Genomic DNA, 25,315 nt, shown 5'->3' on the forward strand with positions numbered 1-25,315 from the left:
GAGAAGGACAAACCTCCCTCTTTCCTCCATGATACCTGACCCCCTGCCCTCTGCTGGGATCCCAACCCCTCTGTCCTCGTCCAAGCTCCTCAAATCCCTGCCTCCCTCCATGATCCCCAACCCTGCCCTCTGCTGTGATCCCCAATCCTGGGTTCTCCTCCATGGTCCTTGACCCCTGCCTTCTGTCATGGTGCCCTGACAGCATGTGCTGAGGCACGTGGGATCTGTCTCACCAGGGAGGATCACACTGCCCTGAGGCACAAAGCAAAGGGGTTGGGGTTTGCTTTGCCTGTATGGCACAAGGAGACAGGTTGGAAAAGCAGCCAAATGCCTCAGGCATGGCTGGCAGGTCGTGTGCAAGGGACAGAGGCCAAAGCTGGGGTGCAGGGAAGGAGATGGGAGTTCCTGCCTTGCTCCCTGCAGCTGCACCCCCTCATCCACCCCAATCCCAGTGCTGTCTCCCATACCAGGAAGAGAAACAAAACAAGCATCTCCAGGGAGTGTGTTTGGAAAATATCAGGTTTTATTAGACAGGCTGATGTTCAAGCTGACAGTTTTATCCCAATGCACATGATCACGGGCATCTACAGGGCCTGTGTCCCAGCTCCCTCCCTCCCATGAAGCTCTTAGGCAAGATGTTCAACTCCCCCAAATTCTGGGGAGGTTTGAGTTTCTCAGCAGAATGAAAATGTCTCCCTGCTCCCCATTTTTCCACTCCCAGATTCCCAGAGGTCTCCTGAGAAAGCTCAGTGAGAACTGGGCTGGGAACTGCAATCCTCTTGGGACTGACAGCCACCTGGATCCGTGGGAGAGGAGGCATCTCAGTGGTGGCATCTCCCTGAGGCAGCACGGAGCTGGGTCAGTGTGTGCCACAGGGAGCAGACCCCCAATGCCAGGGCTTTGGAAGGGGAACCCAAAAGAACCATACTGGGGGGGAAAAGGGTTTTGGCTGTCATGGGGGAGCCCATCCAGCACACAGGCACCAAGGCTTTGCACAGGGCGTGCAGGTGCTGCAGGGAAGAGGAAGGGAGGAGAGGAGGCAATGAGGGCTGGAAGATAAAGCAAAAGGAAACCAGAGAAAGGGTGGAGAGAATGATGGGAGTGGCCTGAGAGCACTTCAGTGCCTTCAAGGTCAATACTTCTTGTGGGGCAGGGGGCCTTTCCCTGGGTACCCCATGGGCTTTAGGGTGACAGAAGAACTAGGAAAGAGATGGTGCAATACAGTGCTTGCAAACAGAAATGTTTAAAGGCCTTTGCTTTCTGTGACAATGACACACAGTGTGATAGCAGGAACGGTGACAACATCAGCCAGTTTCTCGTGGTGATTCTATTCCATTAGCTCTCAAAAAACCATGCAGACCAGTCCAACAGAGGAGAGTGAACGACAGATGGAGAGGAAAACTGATGAGCAATGGGATCATGGACAAGAAAGAAGGAATTACAGCAGAGGGGCAGCAGCAATGGGGCAGGTTTGAGACCTCACAAGCACATCCCTTCTCTCCACACTGCTCTGGGTGCTGCCCTCCCTGGCACTGCTTGCCTTCCCTTGCATCTCTGCTCCCTCTGCACTGCAGGCAAAATCCTTCTTCCTGAACCACGCCCTGCCCTGTGCTTGGACGTAGATTTCGGTCTCAGCTTCATTATTTCAAATGTCAAGTCCTACCTTGAAGCAGAGGCCAGGAACATTCAAGTCCCTGCAGCAGCATCCCCTCAGACTCACCTGGACTCAAGGGCACGACTTCATTGCAGTGTCTGGGGGACATGGAGTTCTCCCAGGCCTCCTGCCTTAGCTCACTTCCTGTTGCACATGTGGAGATGCCCTTCACACCCTCCCCATCACAACACAGCCTTCCATTCCCAGCTTTCTCTTTCCCTCTTTCATTCCTTTTGCCTTTTTATTGCTTTAGCCAGCATCTCCATGTCCTCTTGCTTCTGTCCCTTTTCTCCAGAGGTTTCCTGGAGAGCAGTGCTTGCTGTGGGTGTTTGGCAGGAGGAAGGACTTTCAGCAGGTTCTTGGTGGGTTTGAAGGTGCCGGTTTTCCATCCAGGATGACATCTATCACCTGGTTGGTTTGGGCTCAGCTTGGCAGACAGCAATGCTGTCCATGAGGGCCAAGTTTCAAGGTCAGATGTCCATGGGGAACTTCACCCTGCTCGGGTGCTTCCAAAGCAATACTCCTTCAGGACTGAGCACCGATGCTCAGAGACGAGCCAACAAATGGCTAAAAAGGGAGGAGTTTGGAAAGCAATCCCCAGAAACCTGCCTGGACTGTCCTGGGGAGGACAGATCAGCAGGTAGGCAAAAGGGATGTGACCTTTTTAACTTCACAGCTAATGACCCCCCTTCCTGCCTCCCTCCACAGAGCACAAAACCACGGAGGGCTGACTGAGAAAAGAGCAACATGGACTTCAACAAGGCAAACTGCCAAACCCTCACCCTTGGAGCCCTGCTGGTCTAAAGACAAGACTTGCTAGCATGGGTTTTGAGGTTAATGACACACATAAGCATGAAGTGCCTTCTTCTGTGCTGGTCCAGGGAAGGAAACCCTGCTCACATCTCCTTGTGGGACCATCTGGTTTGGGGTGCTGGCCCTCCTCCTCCAGCACAGCTCAGCCAGTGATGGCTGCTCCTTTCCACTCCGTTTCTTCCTTTGCCATGGACTTGCAAATCCCATCACAGCTGCCTGTCTGGAGCTACAAGTGTCCCTTCAAATGCTCCTTCTTAAGTCGAACACTCACATGAAGGCTGCAGAAAATCAACTGAGCTGTCAAGTGAAAACAGAACTCACCAGGTGACCTAGAGGTCTCGGAAATAAAAACAAGATCAATATTTGCTGAGATTTGTAGCAGGTTTGTGCCTGAAAACAACAGCTGGGACATGGCTTCTCTTTCCTTGACCAGTGCTCCCGGTGATGCCTGGGTTAGTGTGTCACTGCTCTCCCCTGTGTTCTCAAGCTGTGTCCTTGTTCTCATTCCCTCATGGCTTTGGGGATGCAGAGGTTGAAATTCCTCTTCATGCACTCTTGGCACCAGTGGAAAAGCAGCTGCAGTCCTGCCCATGCATTGCTCATACTTACAGCTTAAACATTGCCTTCTACTCAAAAGAACAAAGATAAAATGTCAGGAATTCACAGTTTTTATTCTCTTCCTTATGCCCACCCATCTTCCCCTGCCATCAACGTCAATGACTCAAAAGTCCTCATCGTACGGTAGCCTTTGCCAGCGCGGCACTCAAAGGGTTAACAAACCACGGCTTCTTGGACAGATAAGACATAAGCTCATTCACCAGTAGGAACATGTGGACAGTTGGGTTGTGGATCACCTTAGGGCTTCCTGTAGCGATTCTTTGGGGTTTCGCCACAGCCAGTGACGTCGCAGGAGAGGACATTGGGCTTCTTCCCCAAGCCGATGCTTCCCAAGAGATCAGGAAGCTCACGGGTGATGGCCTTCTCGATCTTCTCTAGGAAACACCCTCCCATGTAGGAACACTGCTGAGATAGCAGCTTAAAACTGGTGATGGGATTGATGCCAAAGAAGTCCTTGTAAGCCTCACGGTTGGGGAGGTCAAATTTGCTGACATTGGTCTTTGCCAGAATGGATTTAAAGATATAGAACCTGTCAGGATCTTCCACAATGTCCCTGAATACCAGTTCTCCATCGCTAAAGAAGGTCATTTTGTCCTTGTAGGTCTGGAGATAGCGATCGACCAGCAGGGCGTGGATGCGCACCCGGATGGCGTGCTGGCGGATGAAGGCAATCTTGTTCTCCATCCTGTTCTCAATCACCTGGTTGAGATCTTCCAGGAGTGATATCTCTTCTTTGAGGAACAGGTCTCTGTGGGTTTCTGGATGGTAGTCATGGGGCCAGAAGGAGCTAACGTACACCCTGGGCGGCTCTGTGACATTGATGAGAGGAGCCAAGCTCCAGAACAAGGCACCATAGACTCTCATCAGCTCCTGGGTAGCGAGGCTGTCAGCTTTGTTCAGGATGATTCGGATCTGAGACTCGCGGCCCTTCAGCTGACGAAACAGCATCTCCAACTCCAAGCCCACATCCAGCTTCGTGGGGTCAAAGACAACAAAGATGAGATCAGCTCTGTCGATGAACCACTGGCACACGTCATTGAATGGGTAACCTTGAGGAGAGGAAACAGAGAAATCCAATGCAGGATGAGTCCCTTCATCAAGGGGATTGATAAACCTGCTGTGAGCCTGCTGTGCCTCAGTCCCCATTTGGCTGCATGGGTTGTGAGGCACAGTGGTCTTCCCTTGTAGCCTAGAGCCTTTTTCTCACATGCTAAAAACACTTTGGAGCTTCTTGGCACAAAAAGCCATCCATGGGTGTCTGGGCCTGTGACTGCCTGTCTCTATCACCCTTATCTCCAGACCCTCCTCCTCCCTGCTCCTGACCACAGGTTCCTGATGTTCCTGTGAGCAGATACTGAATCACAGGATCAGAGAATCATTATGGTTGGGAAGGTGCTCTAAGATCATTGAGTCCAACCATTCCATGCACTGCCATGGCCACCAGTAAACCATGTCCCCAAGTGCCACATCCATACATCTTTTAAATCCCCCCAAGGGATGGTGACTCCACCACTGTCGTGGGCAGCCTGTGCTGTGTCAGGACTCCATTGTGCTTCAGCCACCTTTGTCACCTCAGATCATCACAGCATCTTTTCTGGGGTCCCTTAGATGAACCCAGTGAACCCCTACCTCTTTCTTGCTGCTTGCGGTTTTCAATGATGCCCGGCGTGTCCACGAAGGTGACTCGCTCCAGGAGTTTGTGGGGGACCTCAATGCCAATCAGCTTCTCCAAGAAGTTCTGCCCAAACTTCTCCAGGGGTGAGAAGGAGCGGGCGCTGTCAGCAGCCATCACGATGCCCTCGATGGTCTTCAGCTTGGGGCCGTGCATGATGACAGTGAACTCGGAGGTGGTGGGTTCTGCCCCTGTGCAGCAACGAGAGGAGCAGCAGAGGCATGAAATCCATGCCAGGCTATGGACACAACAGGGCTGGCCTGAGGCTGGGAGCATTGAGAGCATTGCATGCTTCTCAAGGTGCAGGGACAAGGCAAACAGCATGAAATTCCTGCTCTGACTTCTTGGGAAGACGTCATGGGGTTGTTTTCTGTGGGGACTGGTTTCTCTGGAAGTGGCCTGACTGCACAAGGTGTCATGGAGAACCATCTCCTGGAAGCTCTCATTACCACAGCACTGATCTGGCCATGGACATTTGCTCTTAGCTGTGAGATGACATCCGTGGGAGCAGGAAGGAACGAGGGGTAATGGCATTTCTCCTGGGAGGGCGAATTAGCTGGCTGCATGTGAGGAGGGATGGGGAGAAGAGAAAGCCCTTTTGAGCTGCCCTTTTGACATGACTGCTGCTCATGGGTTTGGTGTTGGGAGCTGTGAGCCCTGTGCTGCAGGATGAGGATGTTGTGGGAGACATGTTCTCCTCCACCCTTGCAAGGGTGGACAGGCTGTGATGGGGAACCTCTCCCTCCACATGGCACCACAGCCAGGTGTCATGGAGCAGATCCCAACCTCCCGGCTGTAAGGAGGGATTGAAGACACACGGCTGGGAATTGCCGACTGCAGGAATGTGGAAATGCAGGTGTCAGCACCCCCTTGGCAAAGCAGTGAGTGTGGTACCTGTGTAGAGCTGGTAGGGAGTGTTGTCCAGCCCCAGGAGGTAGTTTATCATGGAAGATTTGCCGACGCTCCACGGTCCCAGGAATAGCACCATAGGCTTGGAAGTGATCTCCCCATCTGCGGAGAGGGGAAATAACAAGAGGAAGTGAAGGAACAATAGCCGTCGCCGCCGTGCGATGAACTCGCGGCTGTAACGAGCATCCCATGTGAGCGGCGCGGTGCTGCTGCCGGGGGATCAGGGGGATCAGCCGCCCCGGGGCCGCCAGCAGCCATTCGCCAGCCAAGGCAGCGGGACGGGCCCGTGCTCTGCGGCAGAGCCCCCCTCGAGCTTTAGCCCTTCTTAGACTACGGAGGGTGTTTAAAGCCTTGTCTCGGTTTGTTTCAGGTTTAGCCGGGTGAGTGCGGGGCTGGCTGCGGGCTGGGGGTGTTGTTTGAAGGCAGCCGCCGCAAAGCACGGGCCGTGCCGAGGAGGAGGGCCCCATGCCGGGCCCCGTGCGCAGGGAGCTGCCGTGGGCTCCGGAGCAGCGGCGCAGGGCTTGGGAAGCGCGGTGCGAGCCTCGAGCCAGCTGCCTGCAAGCCTTTCCACCATGCCCTCACTGGGATCTACCCCTGGGCTGTGCCTCCCGACCCTCCGGCCGAGCAGGGGGTCACTGCCTGGGTGTGAGCTGGGTGCGAGGCTCCAGCTGGGTGTGGGGAGGCCAAAACCCCGCTTTGGGCTTGGGGAAAGGCAAAAGGAGTGTGAGCTATAGCCCCCATCCTGTGTTTTTCAAGTCACACAGTTTTCTCCATGAGGATGGTGACCTGTCCCCGTGCCATGCCATCAGTCCAGGAGCACAGAGGTCCCTGGACACACGCAGCCAGCCCCCCCAGGAGCATTCTCTGCTCAAACAGGACTCATGCAATCAGCTTGTGACCACACTGCTCGAGCCCCCAACCCCCAGGAGCCCAGGTAGGCAGCTGGTGGAGCCAGAGGAGCTCAGGGCCTGTGCCAGCCCTCAAGCTGTGCCCAGGACACACAGGAGCCTGTGAGTCTGAAGCAGGACAAGAATAAACAGGACAAGAATGGAAGTAAACTGGGTGAGTTCCCGTTGGTGAAAACCAACCCCATCCTATGCTCAGGGTCCATCCTGTTGTTGCTAGCAGGAGTTCAGCTAGGGGATGGATGACACCAGATGAACTGGGAGCTGCTGTCTCAGCTGGAGCAGGGCCTTTCCCCATAGCCCAAGGCAAGGAGATGCCCTGATCAAACTGTGCTGCCCTCAGCACCTTCTCTTCATCTCCATGCCTACGGCAGAACTATTTTCCATGAGGCAGATGAGAGCCCTTGGTGCTCCATGGTTGCCACCTTGCAGGAGCCAGCAGCATTCCAGCAAGCCAGGGATCCATTTCCAAGGTGGGGGAAACCACAAAGCCCCCCTGGTGCTGAGCTCCTGCCCCGAGGGTGCTGGAGGGCACTGTATGGCAGCTTCACACTGAACCCATCTGCCCATGGGAGCAGGATCTGGGGAGAACATTCCAACCTGCTCCTGCTGTACCTGCCCATCACAGGCTCGCTCTGTCACCTCTGGGGAAGGGAATGGGCTGGGACATCTCTCCACGGGGCACTGCTGCATCCATACAGCTCAGCCCTCCTTCACAAAGCAGCACCTCTGAAGCAGGGAATGCATGGCTCTTCCTGCACCCTACTCCCTGCCTGGCAGCTGCAGGAATCCAGCCTTGTCTTCTCACGTGGGACCAAAACAAGTGTTGAAACCTTGGCCTCTCATTATTAATCATTCCTCTGCTGCTCTGTCGCCGCTGCTCTGCTCTCTTGCCAGCTTTAATTAGGTTAGGATGGTTGTTATTATTACCATTATCCCTGTGATGTTGTGCCAGAGGTTTGGGGTGGGTCCCTGTGTGCTCTTTCATAACACAGCCCTGGCCAGGTGTGACTGTGTGAATGTGGGCACCTGTGAGCTCCAGCTTTGCTGCACAGAGCCAAGGCGGGCAGCGAGATGGGCAGCCCCCCTGGCTGGTCACCCACAGCCCCTCGAGCAGCTCTGTGCCCCCCACGGGCTGTGTGGGCAGTGCCAGGCGCTGCAACTCTGCAGGCAGTGCAGGAGCTGCGAGGATGTGAGGCCGGGCATGGATTCCCTGGGAGAGAGGGAGCATCTCCCAGGCGGGAGGGTGCTGGCCTGGCATCTGTCCCTGCTGTGTCCCCATGTCTGTCAGCAGCAGTTCGGGTCAGCCTGACGGCCCGGACAGCAGAAAGGAGCCGGGCTCGCTGCCGGCCGGGCGGGGATGGCGGCAGCTCCGTCACAGCGGCTCTCTCCAGCCACCCTGTGGCTGCTCGCTCTCAGCTCAAGCACAGACGAGCCTCAAGCTCATCCCTCCGCAGAGCCTGGGTCTGCTTGGGCTCCTCAGCTCTGGGCACAGGAGCAGTTCGGCTGTCCAAGTAGATTTTTTTTTTCCTAGAGCAGTGACAGTGCTTTCTGTGAGGTTTTGCCATGTGGCAGTGCCAGGTTGCCCTTGGTTGGAAGCACTGCTGCTCTGGGGTGGAGAAGAGACAGCTCTGGGGAGAACTTAGAGCCCCTTCCAGTGACTAAAGGAGATCCAAGCGAGCTGGAGAGAGACTTTGGATGAGGGTCTGGAGTGACAAGGCACAGGGAAATGGCCTCGCAGTGAGAAAGGGCAGGGTTCAATGGGATTTAGGAAGAAATTCTTCCCTGTGAGGGTGGGGAGGCCCTGGCTCGGGTTGTCCAGAGAAGCTGTGGAAATTCTTCCCTGGGAGGGTGGGGAGGCCCTGGCTCAGGTTGCCCAGAGAAGCTGTGGCTGCCCCTGGATCCATTGAAGTGTCCAAGGCCAGGTTGAATGGGTCTTGGTGCAGCCTGGGATTAGGGGAAGGTGTCCCTGTCCATGACAGGGGGTGGAACTAGATGGGCTTTAAGGTCCTTTCCAACCCAAATCATTCCATAATTCTATGATTAATGCTGGGCAAGGCTTTGTCTCCCCTTGTCCTTAAGCCCAGCAGATGTGCCTGGTGTGGCCTCTCCCCCAAGCACAAGTCTGTCCTGAGGATGCTGAGCAAAGCAGAGGACCTAGCAAAACCTCCTTCCTATCCTGGTTCCTACTGAGCCACAGGCACCAAGCTCTTCTTTGTCCTCAAACCACCAGGAAGGCTGGAACACCTGGGGACTCTCCCAGCATCACCCACGCTTCTGTCCCACCCTGTGCCACAAACACCACCGGCCATGTGCCCATGGCATGGATCCAGCAACCCTTGGAGGGCACCCCTTGCTCCCAAAGCTTCCAAATCCACGAGTACCCTGGCAACACGTGTGCCCACAGCCAGAGGGCCCAGCCCACGTGGCTGAGGCAGCCTGTGCCTCCCCGTGTGCCCCCAGGCTGTGCCCACCCTGGCAGCACGTGTGCGAGCGCCTGAGCCCGAGATGAGATAAGGCAGCTATCGGAATATGCTATAAATAGCCCCAGCCCTCTGCACTGCTGCCACACTGGCACTGCAGGGAGCCAGGGGCTCTCCAGGCACTGGCAGGGCTCAGTGTGGCCGTGCCCAAAGGAGCCTGGCTTGGCTGAGTGTGGCAGCGTGGCCGTGGGCAGGACAGCAGGGACACGAGATGGGATTTCCCTGCGGGAACATTGTTCCCGTGGCTGAGCACCAGGCCCAGGGGAAGGGCTGGGTGTTGGCTGGCATTTCTTGGACTGTGTCCCATCTCCTGATCCTCCTGGGGGACCTGGCAGCACACCCTGAGCAGGATAGGCAGGGAGAGGAGCCAGCTCGGGCTTCAGCTGGGCAGGGGCCAGCCCGTGTTACTGGGACAGCTGCTGTGGGATCTGGGGTGGACATTCAGGAAAGTTTCTCACGTAGGAGGGTGAAGGGTGGGAAGAGATCCCCTCTATAGGGGAGCTGTCATCTGGGCTGCTCCAGTTCATGCCGTGGGTGAGAGATCAACCTAAAGGTCCAACACATACAATCACAGAATACTTTAGGTTGGAAAAACCTTCTAAGATGACCAATTCTAAATGTTCCTGCAGCACTGCCAAGGCCACCACTGTCTCATGTCCCCAAGTGTCATATCCAGAGGGCTTTTAAATCCCCCCAGGATTAGGGACCCCACCACTGCCCTGAGCAGCTGTGCCGGGGTCTGACAGCCCTTTCTCTGAAGAAATTTTCCCAATATTTCCAAGCTTCCTCAGGTGAAATTTGAGGCCATTTCTTCTTGTTATGTCCCTTGTTCCCTGGGAGTGGGCCCGGCCCCTACCTGGCTCCATCCTCCTGTCAGAGAGCTGAGAATGAGAAGGTCCCTCCTGAGCCTCCCTTTCTCCAGACTGAGAAAGGGAGGCTCGTCTCCCTCTCACAGGGCTACCAGAAACACCTTTGAACCCTGGCCTGAGGAATATTCTCCCTCTCGGTCGTAAACCAAGAGGGAAAGGTGTCAGAGCCTGAGCGAGGTGAGGACTGGAGGGAAGGGCACTGTCAGGACACACTGTCAGGCTGGGACAAGTGCGGGCTCTGGAGGGGCTGGGGACACTGTCCCGGTGGGGATGGCGGGTACAGCCCTGCTCGGTGCCCGGGCATTCATTCCCCAGGAGCCCGGAGGTGCCGCAGGGCAGCGCAGAGCAGAGCAGAGCAGTGCCCTGCTTGGTGCCCGGGCATTCCCCAGGAGCACGGGGAAGCTGGAGAGCGGAGGCAGAGCGGAGCAGTGCCCTGCTTGGTGCCCCGGCATTCATTCCCCAGGAGCCCGGGGAAGCTGCAGGGCAGCACAGAGCGGAGCAGTGCCCTGCTCGGTGCCCGGGCATTCCCCAGGAGCCCGGGGAAGCTGGAGAGCGGAGGCAGAGCGGAGCAGTGCCGGCAGCATGCAGGGAGCAGGCGGCGATACCAACCTGTGGCCGAGGAGCCCAGGGTGCGTCCGGGGTAAGCTGTTAGCGAGGGACACGGGGAGAGAGAAAAGGAACCGTGAGTCCGAGGAGGGATGCGACAGCCCGGGAATGCTCCAGGACAAGGAGGGAACCGATTGCCACATTCCCCGCAGGAGACGAGGAGTTACAGCCTGGGAGCAGCCTGCAGCTCCCAGGACAAGCACTGAACCCCTGTCTGCCCTGCAGGGTGGAGATGTGGCTTTGCATCCCCAGCTCCTGCTCTGCGGGGTTGTTGCCTTCCCTGGCATCACCCACCGAGCACACGGAGCCCAACAAGCCAGGGTTAGACAGCCACCGACCCAGCAATGTCCTGACAACCCCAGTGAGAGGGTCACCCGGACCCAGCCCCTGTGGCTGGTGACGGCATCTGGGAGGTCGTTCTCTACACAGGGACACTTGCTAATTAGCATACATCAGTAATTAGGGTCACCAGCATGCACCAACACCCGGTGTGACCTCACAGCAAGCTTTCCATGGCTGGATTGGGAGAATCCCTCACCCTCAGCTAGGGATAGTCCCTCCAGGCACAGAGTTGGACCCAGGCAGAGCACGTCTGCATCCACGTGGGATGGCAGAGCAGGGAGGCGGGAGGGTGGCAGGCAGGGAGAAGGAAATGGCATCTGCCAGGCTGAAGCAGAGGGTGTGTGGGAGCTTTCTGAGATGCACCCTGACAAGTCAGAATTGATGGTGACAGCCACAGCTCCCACAGGACTCCATGGGAGTTCTCACATGTTGTGGGGAGCAGAGGAGCTCTTTGGATTACACTGCAGTGAGAGGAGCTGATGGGAAGGGAGACAAAATGGAAGGCTGCCACGTAATGGAGGGGCCAGGGTGCTTGCCACGGCACCCCTCTATATTGGTTTACACCTCCAAAGGTCACACATATTCCATGACAGGCCTGCCCCAAAGCTCCCCCAGCTGTCCTGCTCCTCCCAGCCAGCTGAGCCGGCAGCTCTGTGCCCTCCAGCCTCCCCCCACCACGGAGAGGGGGCACAGGGGGAGCTGGGAGCACCTCCCAGCCTGCAGGGACAGCACTGATGGGATGAACCCGCTCAGGACACGGGCACTGTGCAGGGAAAGTGTTGAGAAGGCTCCCTGAGCTCCACCGTGTCCTCACCTGCCCTCCAAGGTCAAGAGAGTTCCCTGGGCCAACCCTGTAACTAATGTGCAGGTTTCTCTGATTACACTGCTAATGAGGGCTGGGGAAGGCTGGATCTGTGGGTATGAAAGGCAAACTGCTGAGCTGGAGGTTTCTAGAGAGGGCTCTGCGTGCCAGGGGATGGCTGGGCTGTCACAGATCATTCAAGAAGTTTGGTGTATGTACAAATTTTTTGGAGGGGAGCATGGCCAGGATGTCTCACAGCTGAGACAAGGACTGGAGGCAGTGCAGCATCCCTGTGCCCTTCCCTGGGGGCCAGGAGGGGACTGTGGGTCAACAGCTCCAGGGTCACAGGACACAGCTGTGTGCTGGGACCTGACCTGGGGACTGTCAGCCTGAGGGGTGGCTGCTCCTCACAGTGAGGTGGAACAGGCCATGGAGTGTTGAGGTGAGGCCAGGAGGAACACCAGGACCTGCTGTCCAAGGTGAGTCCTGCTCAGGAGCTGGATTTGAGAGAAGCTGGGAAAACAACAGGGTCAATGGTGAACCTCAGGAGCTGAGAATGCCAGCAGGAGCCTGGGGAACACTTAAACACTTGTTTCCTCACAAAAGGAGAGCAGGGAAGTGGCTGCTTGGGCATTGGAGGGATTAAGGGTAGGGTAGGACATCCTGAGGGCTGGAAATTGTGGCTGGGGGCTGCATCCTCTGGCTGTGAACAGCAAAGGGGGGTTAGAGCCCACCAGCTGCCCCTGTAACCCCAAACATCCTCCTGAACTGTGTCCCAGGCTGAACTGACAGCAAACATCAAACACCAGAGCAGCTTGGAGAAGAAGTTGGGGTGTTGCCAGGGGACAGGCCAGCAGACATGGGGTGACAATCTGGACACGTTGTGATGCTCAATCACCCCCTCAACAGGGTAACTTCCTTGTGCTCCACACTGGCTGTACACTGGAGATGGCCTGGCAGGGTAGGGAGATGTCCAAGCCTGCTTAGAGAATGTCTGACCCAGACTCAGGAGTTGCAGGAGGGATGCCTGGAAAGCAGGAGGGATGCCTGGAGAGCCAGAGTTCTGCTCTACATGGATGTGTCCCAGCTGAGTGTGGGCACCTGGTGTGACCTCACAGCACCTGTGTGCTGGTGGAGCAAGGCCAGCTGTAGAAGAAAGATCTGTGGAGAGGGTGCATCCCAGGGTGTATCCCAGTCCTGCCTCAACAGAAGGGAGGGCATGGCTCCAGGAGGATGGGCCTGGACACTGGGGAGGCAGGCAGAGCTGCAGGATGAGGAGGACAACTTCAGGGCCTTGGCAGGAGGGCGACATGGGCATGAAGTCCTGGGACATTGACAGCAGGGATTCCAGCAGCCCTTGGATACTCAGGAGATATCTGGCCCTGGCTCCTGTGCTTGAATAGATACTCAGAGGAGAATTATTGCAATGAACAAGGAAGTCAGACTTGGGTTTGATCCATCTGTGCTTGGAAAATGAGGCTGCTGGTGTTTCTTGGGTCACAAGCACTTCCTGTATCTTGTAAGCATCTTGGGACAGGGCTGCACTTTCCTCTTGTGGAGGAACACATGTGTGACCTGGCTCAGCCCACACCATGCCAGGGGCCACAGGGACCTGCTCACCCCATGCAACATGTCTGAGATTGCCAAGGGCTGGAAACTCCAACTCTCAGGATGAGTGAAGGCTGTGGAGCTTGAGGAACACCCTGCCCACATGTCTGTGTCCTGTACCCAGCAGGAAGGATGCCAGCTCCTGCCACCCCCAGGAAGCTCATCCCCAGCCTTGAGAGGTCCTGAGCTTCCTTGCCAAGCCTGTTTCATTGGGCCATGATCTCTGCTTGGCAGGGGTACAGGGCATTGATGCTGAGCAGGTGGGAGACCCGAGGCAGGCAGGGCTCAGTGCTCAGCCCACACAGATGGCCCTGACAGCAGATGGGCTGAGGCAGAGGCAGGAATTCCTGCTGCTGGGTTCACTAGGGCATGGCCTCTAAGCCCAGCGTGTTCATGGACTCCCTGGGAAGCTGCAAAGGAGGACACACAATCCGAGGCTGCCATGATCTGCTCTGTGTGCTGTTATCTGCATCCCAAGGACCTGCTGGTGCTGGAGACCCCAGTGCCCGTGGCATTACCTGTGATCTCATGCTGCCTCAGCTCGTTGTATCTATAGGAGTGCTCCAGGGGCTTGATGGAGGAGTGGTAGATCTTCCTCAGCCGCTGCAATACTCCTGGGGGGCGAAGCAGGTGGGCAGGTGAGAGGCAAGCCCCACCAGGCTGGGTGAGACCCTCCTGGGGCCATGCAGGTCCCAAGGGTGGCCCAGTCATGGATCAAGGGACTTGGCTTACAGCTGAAATATTGGCCAAACTGATCCCAGCCACACATTTTGCCCAGAGCAGCTGTGGCTGCGCCTGAATCCCTGGAAGTGTCCAAGGCCAGGTTGGACAGGGCTTGGAGCAGCCTGGTCTGTGGAAAATGTCCTGCTCATGGCAGAGGAGTGGGATGAGATGTTCTTCACCATCTCTCCCAACCCAAACTGTTCTAGGATTTTGATGCCTCTCCCCCACTAATGTTTTCCACTGGGCACTGTCCCCATCTGCTCCCAGCAGCTGATGGAAGGAGCACCTTTCCTCAGTGCTGTTTAGCACACAACACCCACAGTCCCAAAAAGCCCTCCACTATGGTGCCAGGGGCCCCTGGCATGGCCCCAGAGCTGCTTGTTAGAAAAGAGGAGAAGCTTTCTCCACAGTATCTCTTATCACTGCCTTTCCAGCCCAAACTGCCAGTGGGGCCAGCAGGAGCAAACCTTAGAGCAGCAAAACCCAGTATATAGTTGGAATAAAAATCCCAACCCTTTGTCACAAGTTGCTCCAGGTTTCTTTGAGCAGGGATGTGCCTGATTCACTGTCTGCATCTTCCAGCCTCTATACCCTCCTAATTCTTGTATGCCCTCAGTGATGTCCTTAAAATACCTAAAATACAGTAGCCCACGAGCAGCCAAAGGGCTGTTATTGAAAATCTGGCATTACTAGACCTGCAAGAAGCAAGGTTAAAATCAAAACACAAGAGAAGGAAAATCCTGTCCATGGCCTTAGTGCAGGACATGCACGGCCTCCTCACCTGAGACATCATCGGCAGGTTTCTCCTCATTGAGCTTCAGGGTGTTCTCCAAGTGGGACCGGTCGCGCTTGGTCGGCTCGCTGGCATCTTCAACCTCTTCTGGAGGAGAAAACAAGGAGACCTGTTACTGCTGGAGTGGGGAACCCACCCAGGAGCTCACACAAGCGACTGCCAGGGAGAGGGCACGGGGAGCACACACACCCCGAGCCTGCGGGCACGCCATGCCCACGGCAGCCGCTGTCACCCTCGGCATGCCGCGCGCTCTCCCTTCAGCACAGGCTCCTGGAGGCTGCCAGGGCTCTGCCTGCTGGGGGAAGTGTCATGGGCAACTGCTTGGCTCCGAGGAGGGGCTGGCTGCTCGTGGGGAATGTGAAGGATGTGCCTGGAAGGGGCTCCCGGGGCTGGGATGTAGCACGAGCACGCGGCAGCTGCTGCCCAGCGGGGCCCTGGTGCTTCCCCCGGCAGCTGTGGCTCCGTGGGCTCGGCCCCGGCTGCAGGCTGGGTGCTGCCCACTCCCCCAGAAACCTGGAGACATGGGGTCCCAGGCTGGGGCTGCCTCTGGCTCTTGGGGGACAGGCCAGCCTGCCCTGCCTTTGCCAGTGGGGCTGTTCCCTCCCAGTTCTCCCACCCCACCTCTGTCCCCATGTTCCCCTGCCCTCTGCGCAGCGCCCTGTTCCTCATGGCTCCGTGCCACGCATGAGGAGCATGAGGCAGCTGCCTCCACTGGGGGAGGCACCCCACTGTCCCCAAAACAGGGAAACAATGGTGGCCTTGCCATGGAGGTGCTGGCACACCAGGAACTTCCAAGAGCTTTTTGGGGTTGGACTGTAGCAGGGGTTTGGGGACAGCAGGATCAAGCAGGGCGCCACTAAGCCCTGAGACTGTGTTGAGCATCTACTGAGTGTTGGGCTGAGGAAAACCTTTTGACCTGCCAAGTGAAGACACAGAGACCAAACTGGATTTGTCTTTTGGGTAAAATGGGAGGCTTTTTGAGCTGGGACATTACAGATGAAAACAACAAAAATACTAATCTGGGTCCAAAGGTCCCTGCCCAACCTGTGGGCCAAAGTCTACAAATAATTCTAGGAAATTGTGGTGGAGGGTGTCCCTTTCCCCTAGTTAGCCTTTCACTGACTGAGCAGGGCTGTGCCTCAGCAGCTCATTGGCCTGGATTAGTTCTTCACACCTTCCCTACTAGCCAAGAACTGGTGGAGATGAGCCCCACAATCCTGAGAGCCCCACCATCCGTCCCAGGAGCATCCTGCCCCTGGCCAAGCCAAGAGCCCGGCTGGTGGATAAAGAGTCTTTAAGAGATCTGCGAGTGCTGAAAGGGGCCTGGAGGTTAAACATTTTATCCCTGTCCACATCCCTGAGGAGAAATCATGGACTTGGAGTGGCGAGAAGGGAACATCAGTCAGCGCAGGCACCACTGCGATGAGTGCCCGTGTGTTGGGCATCCTGCTGCGGCCTCGCTGCCCACGCCGGGCGCTGTTAGGGCGGGCGGGGAAGCAGAAGCGTTAGGAGAGGGCCATGCACTAGGGCAGGTTTAATGTGCCAAGCTCAGCTCCGCCGGGTTGATGGGAGGTCACTCCTGCTGCCACAGCACACCCACAAGAAAAGACTCCAACCTATCTGGCTGTGCTGGGTCTCGGTGGTGCTGGGGACCTCTGTTCCTGCCAGTGGGGTCTTGTCTGCAGGGGGGTCTGCTGCTGCTGGAGGGTCATCCTCTGCTCTTGGTGGGTCTTCTGTTACTGGTGGGTCTTCTTTTGCTGGTGGATCTTCCACCATTGGTGGGTTTTCCACTGCTGCTGGCGGATCTTCTGCTGCTGGCGAGTCTTCCACTGCTGCTGGTGGGTCTTCTGCTGCATCCCCACAGGGTGGGTGATGGCAGCTGGCAGGGCCATCCCTGGCTTCTCCTGTGCCAGCAGCTGCTGGTTTGCTGTGGTTCTTTTTGTTGGAAGTGCCGGCTCCTTCCTTGTCATTCTCTCCAGATTCATTCTCTGGCCTGTCACCATCTTCATCAGACTCTTTCTCCTCCTCAGACTCTCCCTCTTCAGACTCTTCCTTGTCTCCATCTACCTCAGACTCCTCGTGTTCACCTTCCTCAGACTCTCCTTGCTCATCATCTTCCTCTGAGCTCTGCTCATCCCTTTCCCCCTCTCCCTCAGGAGCAGATGCTGCTCTTGGCTCCTCTGTTTCCTCTTCCCCTGGCTGCCCTTCCTCCTCAGAGCCTCCTTTCTCTGCGCCAGGCTCCTCATCCTCCTGGGCATGGATGTCATCTTGTGTGCCAGGCCCATGGTTTCCTCCACAATGAGCTGCCAGAGATTCCTCCCCTGAGCTCTGTTCTTCCTGGCCCTGCTCCTTGCTGCTCTCCTCTGTCTGGCTGTCCCCTGGCCCCAGGCCCCTCCTCAGGCCGCCCGTTGGCTCTTCCTCCCCCTCTCCGTGTCCCTCCTCGGTGACACCAGGCATGGAGGCACTGGCAGTGCTGCTGTCTTGCTCCTCCTCAGGGCTGCCATCGTGTGCCTTGTCCTGCAGCGGGGGCTCCGTGCCGGGCGGGGGGCTCTGGGCAGCACCATCCCCATGGCCCGTGCCGGGGCTGCGTGGCTCTAAACGATGAGAACAGCTCAGTCAGTCCCACACCTGCCAGGGCCCTGAGCTGTGGCTGCTACCAAGAGGTTTCAACTCTTCCCTAAGCCTTCTCCAGCTCAATTTTCTGTCCCTGTCGCAAGAAGTTGGGTGCAAAGGTGTTTGTGGGGGCAAAGCGGAGCTGGCAGGGGCTCTATAGCTCCACCAGCCCTGGCTGCCTGGCACTGGGGCTGCCCACCCCAAAGCACTGCAGGAAGGTGGCAAAGCTGCCCTAAAGATGGGGAAAGGAGTAAAAATGGCAAATTTTGAGGGGCTGTGGGCACTTGGCAGGTTAAAAGGGTCCTTCCCCAGCCCTGACTCCAGAGAACATCCCACCAGCCAAGGTGGATGGTGAAGTGAGGGGGAGGAGGAGGAGGAAGGGGCTTCCTGGCATGAGGGGCTGCCCAGCATGGGAATCTGCCTAACCCTGGCCACGGGGCTGAGGAGCTATTTATTGTAAGTGTCCCTTCACTAGGAAAGCATGTGCCACGCCGTGCTGCTGCTGGGGACACAATGAGTGTGCTGTGTGGCCCAGGAGAATCCATCCGTATTTTCCATAGGCTCCAACTGCAATTTAACATCAGTCAGCAGGTGCCAAAAATAAAAGATCACGGCTATACTGTCTCTGTTACAAACAGTTGCTGCTAGTCTAAATAATCCCCCCAAACGTCTCATGCCAGGGGAGCGTTTCAGAGGAAAATAATTCCTTTGTACTCCAGCTGGCAAGCAGGAGCCAAGCAGGGAAAAAGGCCACCTCTATCCAGGCTGCAGGAGGAGAGGGGCACGGCCAGTGCTGTGCTCTGGCTCCTGCTCCATGTCCATGCAGGAGCCACAGGACTGTGTCCAGCAGGATTTTGCCAAAATTGGAGCTCACTGGGCTTGGCCACAGGGCCGAGCACAGGAGGAGCTGGGCTGGGGTCAGTGTGGGACCCCTCAGCCCAGTTTGCCCTGGGGATGCCAGGGGGTGGTTTTACCTCCGTGGCACTGGTGGGGCTGTGAGCTGGGATCAGGTCACATTGGGAGGCTCGTGCCATGCCAGCAGCGGGCACTGGCAAGGGCAGGCTGCCCCAAGCCTGCCCTCGTTGCCAGTGGCTCTTGGTTCCCTGGCACAGCAGAGCTGCAGCCGCTGCCACAGCCCCTCACCCTGCCCAAACTGGATGCACAGGTCACCCTTGCTCTGGCCTCTGACCTCCCTGTCCTCTGCTGGCAGCAGCTCACAGGTGCCTCCAGGCACCCAGCCCAGCTCCCAGATGGAGGGAGATGGCTGTGGGCAACACCCACACCCCTCCCTTCCACCCTGCTCCTTCAGGTCACCTTCCTACAAGACCCCTGGGACACTGCAGGAGCCTCTTGAAATGAAATATTTATATTTGACCTGGAAGCCCTGAGTGGCTGGGTCCAACATGGCCCTGCCTGGCTCTGGTGGTCTGGGAACCAGCCCGAGTCATTAGAGGGTCCCCTCAGCTGATGGGATATTCTCAGTTTGGCCCCAAAATAGCTGGTGACCTGGAGAGCTGGGAGAGGAGTGATGGTCAAAGCAGAGGAGGAGGGCAGGACCGGGCAGAGGAGACCCTGAGAGTCCTCAGGGCTTTATCTGGGCTCTGTGTGCCCCCTCTGAGCCATCACCCACCATGGCCTGGCACAACAGCAACGCCAGTGCCCACCACGAGCCCTCCCTCGAGGAAAAAAGGGAAATATCCCCAGGGCTCCGATGGGGATGTCCCTGCCCCGTGCTGCTCACGGGCTTCATTTCCTGTGACCTTCAAGCTCTGACAGAAAGTCCCTGTCCCCTCTCCACCTCCTTCTCCCTGTTTCCCCTACATGGCCGCCCGATCCAGGGTGAATTGTGCTGACCTGCACATGGCGGCCCGATGAGCGCAAAATGGGCCGAAGGTTACGGGCTTAACACCCTCGGCAGGCTAAAAATACAGCACGGCAACTGTACGGGGCACCGGGGCACCGGGAGGAGCAGCCCCCGCCGCCAGCCCGGGGTGACGTCCCCACCTGGGGGCCCCCGTGGGTGTCGAGTGACACCGGGGCTCCCCGTGTTCGCACCTTGCATTGTGCCAAGCAGATGGGTGGCATCGCAGAGGAGACCTCGCCGTTTTCCCCTCGGGGACTTGGCCTCTCTGTGAGGCTTGAATTGCCGCTGCCGCCCCTTTCTCGTGCTGGGAGCGTTACGAGCTGCCAGGGGACACTTTTTTAGGTGGTGACAGCGGGGATGGAGCCCCAGGGCGCGGTTCTGGGTGGCACAGGGTGCCGTGGCGGGTTTGCAGCCAGACCAGCCCGTGCGGGAAGGAGGGGATGGCTGGACGTCGCGGGGTCCCCTCCATCCCTGCGCGGCATCGAACGGAACAGCAGCGATCTGACAGCAAAACGGGTCCTCCAGGAGGACGGGGAGAAGGGACAGATGGGCACAGGTGGCCCTGGAGGGACACTCTCCCCCTCCAGCAGAAACCGGAGCCGTGAGCGTGGGGCCGGCGATGGCAGGGCTGCGGGGATGGCTTTTCACACGCCCCCTTCCCCTGCCCGGCTCCCCATCCCTGCTTCCCTGCGGGTTTATCCACCGGCTCCTGCAAGTCCTGTGCTCCCCGTGTCCTCCCGGGGGGGTCTTGGCAGGACCTTGTATCCCAAATATCGAACACTGCCTTTATTCTGGCAAAACCCTTTAAAACCTCGTGGAAACTGACTGGACACAAAGAAGCTGTCAGGGAGTTCCTGGATTTTCCAGCAGGACCTGGTGCAGACCCCTCCTTTCCTGTGAGACCCCTTTTGGCAGTGATGTCCCTTCTCTCCAGGCTCTTCCCTCTTGCTCAGGGTCATCACCCCAGGGCTCCTCCAGCCCAGCCCTCAGAGCAGGGGGAGCCCGGCCCCGGCTCCACTTGGAGCCAATACCTCCAAAGGGAAGCGTCCCATGAGGGTTCAAGCAGCCCAGAGGACACAGGCACAAGGATGAGGCTTGAGGATGGGGTTGGCTCTCCAGATCTTTGTGCACTCCAAAACCCAGGATGCCCAGACACATCATCACATCCCAGAAGCTTCATGATCCCAAAAAACCAGCATAAAGCAAATATATTCCGGGTTTCCAATGCAGAAGGAAGTGCAGGAAACACTTTTGTCAAACTAACTTGACCTCATTTGTACAGAAAATTTTAAGTTTAGCTAAAAATGTTATGAAGTTATTTGATTTCTGTAAATGGTTGAATAGAACAAAATTATATTTTTATTAGTATATGGTAAAGAAACATCACCAGGAGCTACCAAATGGATTAAAACCAGACTTGGAGCTTTCTGAATAGAGATTAAAATAGGGAATCACTGCTGCAGGGTGTTCCTTGCACTGTCTGCCCACCCTCAAGGTCTGTAAGGGACCCTGAACCCTGACTTGCAGAAGACACGAAGATGAGGAAGGTGGGAGATGAAGCACCTGCTGCTTCCTGCCTGAGGAGATCTGGGTCATCAGTGAGCAGAGGGCCAGGACACGTCAGGTATTTTGGCACAGGCAGATGTCACTCTGTGTATCGAGGAACATCCACCTGCAGTGTCCCTTTGCAGCTTGGAGCAGTGCTGGTGGACCCAAGGGACCTGCTGGGCATGGCTGGGGCTGGAAGGGCTCCTTCTTCCAGAGGAAGGGTGTCCAAGAGCTTTCACTGCTCCTGGCCTCCAGCCATGGGAGGCTTCACCAACCCACCCCAGGGCTGTCCCCTGAGGGACATCTGTCCATTCAAGGCCAGACCTCCTGGCTCCCCATCCTTCCTTGGGTCATCCCAAGCATTCCTTGGACTTGCCAGCCTGGATTCTAATGGTTGATGTCCCACAAGATCCCCAAAGCCATGGGAATGTGGGGGCAGACCCTGCCTGGCCATGCTGAGTGAGGGGCTCAGCCCTGGGGGTGGCAGCACTGGGGACACCAGCCCATGGTGACACCAGCACATGGACAGGGCCACACAGCTCTGAGCCCTTTTCTGCAGTGTACCCAGAGCTGTGTGACCCAAGGGTGCCCAGCTGGCACCAGGGCCATGCTGCCACTGCCAGCACCCCATCCTAGCTCGGGGTGCCTGCCCAAGCCTCCCCTGCAGCCCCACCAGCACAGGAGCTCAGGGCTCTCTCCAGCAGGCACTGACAAGGGAAATGTCCCCATGAGCTGGAAATAGCTCTGTGGAGCCCTGCACAGCCCCGGGCTGCTGCTATTCCTGCAGAGCTCGGGGAACAGCAATTCCAGAAGCAAATTGGTCACCCTGACCCAGTGGCCAGGCTGGGATTTCACCAGCTTGGCGAGTGGGACACAGGGGAACATGGCAAGAGTGCTGTCCTTGGGCATGGCACGGCCCTCCCAGCCTGATGCCAGCCCACAGAGACCTGCTGGCATCTCTGTGCCACCAGGGCCATGCACAAGCGAGGTCTCCTGGCCTTCCTGCCCTGCTGGATGTCACCTACACACTGAGAGGGAGGGTGCCACAGCAGAGCCACCCTGCCTGGCATCTGCCTTGCTTTGGTCAGCCAACAACTTGGGAGTAAGATGGGCACACACAGGGCCCAGGGTGTCCTTGGGGTGAGGCACCAGGGGTGTGACAGGGATGTAGGTGGCACAAGCACCCAGCACACCCGAGGCACCACAAGCCCCTTGTCTCACACACACCCATTGCAGTGCTGCCCATGGCTGTGCTGGTGCTGGAGGGTGGAACAAGTCCAGAGAGGAGTCCCTGGGACACAGAGGTGCCCACCTCTGGGCAGGTTGGTTACTGTGGGGCCATTGGCCTGGGATGGTCAGGGTGAGGTGTCCCCATGGCTGCTGTGCCCAGGGCCCTGAGCCCACACAAGGTGTCACAGTCCTGCTCCCAAGATGTTCTGGCCTGGGAGGTGGAGCCCACCCCAAAGTGACACATTCCAAGGTGGTGGAGAACACCCCAGGATGCCACGAGAAGGTGGTGCTGGAGCTCACCCTGGGGTGACACCTTCCAGGATGAGGCAGGACAGGGACTCCCAGGAGCTGAGGCTGGCACAGACCCCTCTGCTGTCACCAGGAGGGGTCTGTGCCAGCCCTGCAGTGCCTTGCAGGAGGACACCACTGTGCCAGGGCTTTCCCCAAGTCCTCTCTCAGCTCAGAGGCGGTGATGGCACAGCCTGGAATTGCCCTCCCACTCAAACCCATGATGGCTGCAGAGCCAAGGGATGCCCAGGGCAAAGTGTCTGGGCACTGCCCTGTAGCCCATTGCTGGTGGCCACAGGGGCCACCCAGCCTGGAAGGGATGGCTGGGCTCTGCCTGAGGGCAGGAGCAGATGGTGAATCGGGTGAGTGCCCTCACCATGAGCCCCTGCCCAGCCCCACAGTGGGTGCTGCTCCCTGCCAGGCTCCAGCAACCCAGGGAGCTCTGCCAGCCCCAGCCCTGTGTGCAATGAGCTGCCTCAGCTGGGGCTGTAAGGGCACAGGCACAGGGCAATTCCCACCCCCAGCCTCTGGGAATGGTGGCAGGGTCCTGGCAGCCCCACGTGCCACTAAACCCAAGGAACCACACCTTGCCATGATGTTTCAATGAAGCCCCTGGTTCTTCACTGGACTTTCACCCCTTCTCTTCCCACGGGCACCTGCAGCCCCACAGCCCTGTGGGATCCCCACAGGTGCCAACAGGGCTGAATGGGAGACATGTCCCAAAAATGGAAAAAAACTCCCCTCCAAGCCACTTCCTGCACCCCAAAGGATCCGGGTCTGAGAGTTCAGCTTGGCACCAAAGGAAAAGCAGAACTCATCCTGCAAATCCCACTGCTCTCTGAGGAGCAGAAGCATGGGCAGGAGACATGCCAGTGCTTAGAGCTTTTTTGGAAACCTACAGTACTGGGGTGAAATACGTGACCCTCAATAAACAGGTGACCATCAATAAACAGGTGGCCCTCAATAAACCCCCAATAAACTTGGGGGACCCCTCAGAGCTGGTCCTGGGGCTGCCAGACCCTCATGTGCCTCCTGCCCCCAGAGCCTCCTCTGGGATAGGGGATCCCAGTGCTGTGCCATGCCAGCCTCAGCCAAACCAAGACTAGGCTGGTGGTCACCCACCATGGACACAAGCTCCTGATGTCCCACAAGGCCACCAACCCCGCTTGGAGTGGCATCAGCCACCATCCATGCCGGCAGAACACCTTCCCAACCCCCCTGCACACACTGCACCCGCAGCCCCACGGAGGTCACCCCACCTCTGTCGGGGTGTGTCGCCGGCCCCCAAACCCATTCATTGCCGAGAAGGGCCCAAGATGCCCTTAAAAGGCCAAAACTCGGCGGGGCCGGGGGTGCCGGGCGCTGGCAGCGGCAGCTGCGGTGGCCGCGCGGGGCCGCGGCGGTGCCCGGGGGGGTGCCGGGCTCAGTGTCCCCTTACACGGCTGTTTCCATTCTTAGCAGCCCCGCTCCCGGCTGCGCGGCCGCCGGAGCGCGGCCAGGCACAGAACCAGCCCAAATTAACTCAAGGGCAAGCAAGGGTACCAGCGATGCCGCGCCGCCCCGGGGACACCCGGCCGGGCAGCGCCGTGAGGAGCGGGGATGGCACAGCCCGGGGAGGGGGATCCGGGGTCCTCAGAGCCCCCCACCCCTCGTCACAGTCCTAAATCAACCACCACGGCAGCCGCAGGTGACACGGCCGCAAGGCATGGCAGCGGCAGCGCGGCCCCTGTGCTCAGCGTGGCTCTGTAACAGGGACCCCAATCTGCACCTCCCGCCTTCCCCTCCTGTCCACAGCCCCCCAACATGTTTCCCTGCACATTTTGAGATGGTTCTGCAGCCATGGAATAGCTGCTGGGGAGCCCGGCCCGCTGTGCCCCTGCCACCCTGCCCTGCTCCAGGTCGAGCTCGCTGGGTGCCCCAGAGCCTCTCTCAGTCCCACAGGCACCCACAATTCTGCCTGCAACCCTACAGGACCCCCACAGACTCCCACAGACCCACAGGTACTGCAGCCTACAGGCACCCAGAGTCCCAGAGGTGCTCACAGCCCCACGGGCAGCCCTGCCCCCACAGGCACCCCCTGTAGGTACCCACAGCCCCACAGACATCCACGGCCCCATGGGCACCTGCAGCCCTACAGGGACCCCAGAGCCCCTTGGGGTTCCCACAGCCCTGCAGGACCCCACAGCCCCACAGGCACCCCCAGCCCCATGGGGACACCCAGCTCTATGGGGACCCCCAGCTCCATGGGGACCTGCCAGCCCTGAGGGGTTACCACAGCCCCAAGGGCACCCACAGCCCTGTGGGGACCCCATAAGCCCGGGCACGCAGAGGTACCCACAGAGTCCCCACAGCCCCAAGGGTACCCCCAGCCCCACAGAGACCCCATAACCCTGCCAGCCCCCCAGCCCTGGGGCACCCCCAGCCCCCGGGGTGCCCCAGCCCGGCGTGTGGCCGTACCTGCGGTGCCGAGGAGCAGCAGCGAGGCCACGCAGCAGCAGAGCAGGTTGAGGCCCTTCATGGTGGCTGCCAGGAGCTCCCTGCCGCTCGCTGCCTCTATTTATACGGGCGGCGCGGGGCAGGGCCGGCAGCTGCCCGCACAGATGCTGCCGCTGCCGCCGCTCCTCCGCTGCCAGGGGCCCTGGCCATGGGGACAGCGAGGGGACACAGCGCTGGGAATGGCTCCTGTCAGGGATGCCAGGGCACGGGGCACCTCCAGGCGTGGGGATGGCGCTGCTTGTTCGGGCCCTGTCCCAGTGAGAGGAGAAGCGGGTGCCTCTCCTCTTTATTTGAGTGAATTCCTGCAGGGCTCCTCTGGACTGTCCCCATGCAGAATCCTGCTCGTGTGGGGTAGCACGGCTCCTTGGGCTGCCTCAGCTCCTTCTGGGCTTTGTGGACAGGGAGAGATGAGCACCACCGCCCTGCAGTGTCCTCATCTGTCCCCAAAGGTGGCTGTCCCCAAGCACCGTGTCCTGGGC

At 58.2% G+C, this 25,315-nt stretch overlaps 1 protein-coding gene across 6 annotated transcripts; it reads right to left on the reverse strand.

The window, feature by feature from the left end:
* Positions 1-501: 501 nt before the first annotated feature.
* On the reverse strand, positions 502-24,906 carry SRL (sarcalumenin). Of its 6 annotated transcripts, none has more exons than XM_063171241.1 (8): positions 24,798-24,858; positions 16,414-17,391; positions 14,786-14,881; positions 13,800-13,895; positions 10,533-10,568; positions 5,652-5,768; positions 4,715-4,948; positions 502-4,134 (listed from the first exon to the last, which is right to left on the reverse strand). In XM_063171241.1, the coding sequence occupies exons 1-8, from the start codon at positions 24,856-24,858 to the stop codon at positions 3,323-3,325; spliced, it is 2,430 nt and encodes an 809-aa protein (XP_063027311.1). In that variant the 3' UTR covers positions 502-3,322. The 6 variants fall into 6 exon arrangements, with proteins under 6 accessions (XP_063027311.1, XP_063027310.1, XP_063027314.1 ...); XM_063171240.1 differs by having other exon boundaries at positions 14,786-14,884; XM_063171244.1 differs by lacking the exon at positions 16,414-17,391 and having other exon boundaries at positions 14,786-14,884; positions 24,798-24,906.
* Between the last annotated feature and the right edge of the window lie 409 nt (positions 24,907-25,315).

This window comes from Melospiza melodia, chromosome 18 (genome assembly GCF_035770615.1).
Source record: "Melospiza melodia melodia isolate bMelMel2 chromosome 18, bMelMel2.pri, whole genome shotgun sequence".
NCBI lineage: Eukaryota > Metazoa > Chordata > Aves > Passeriformes > Passerellidae > Melospiza > Melospiza melodia.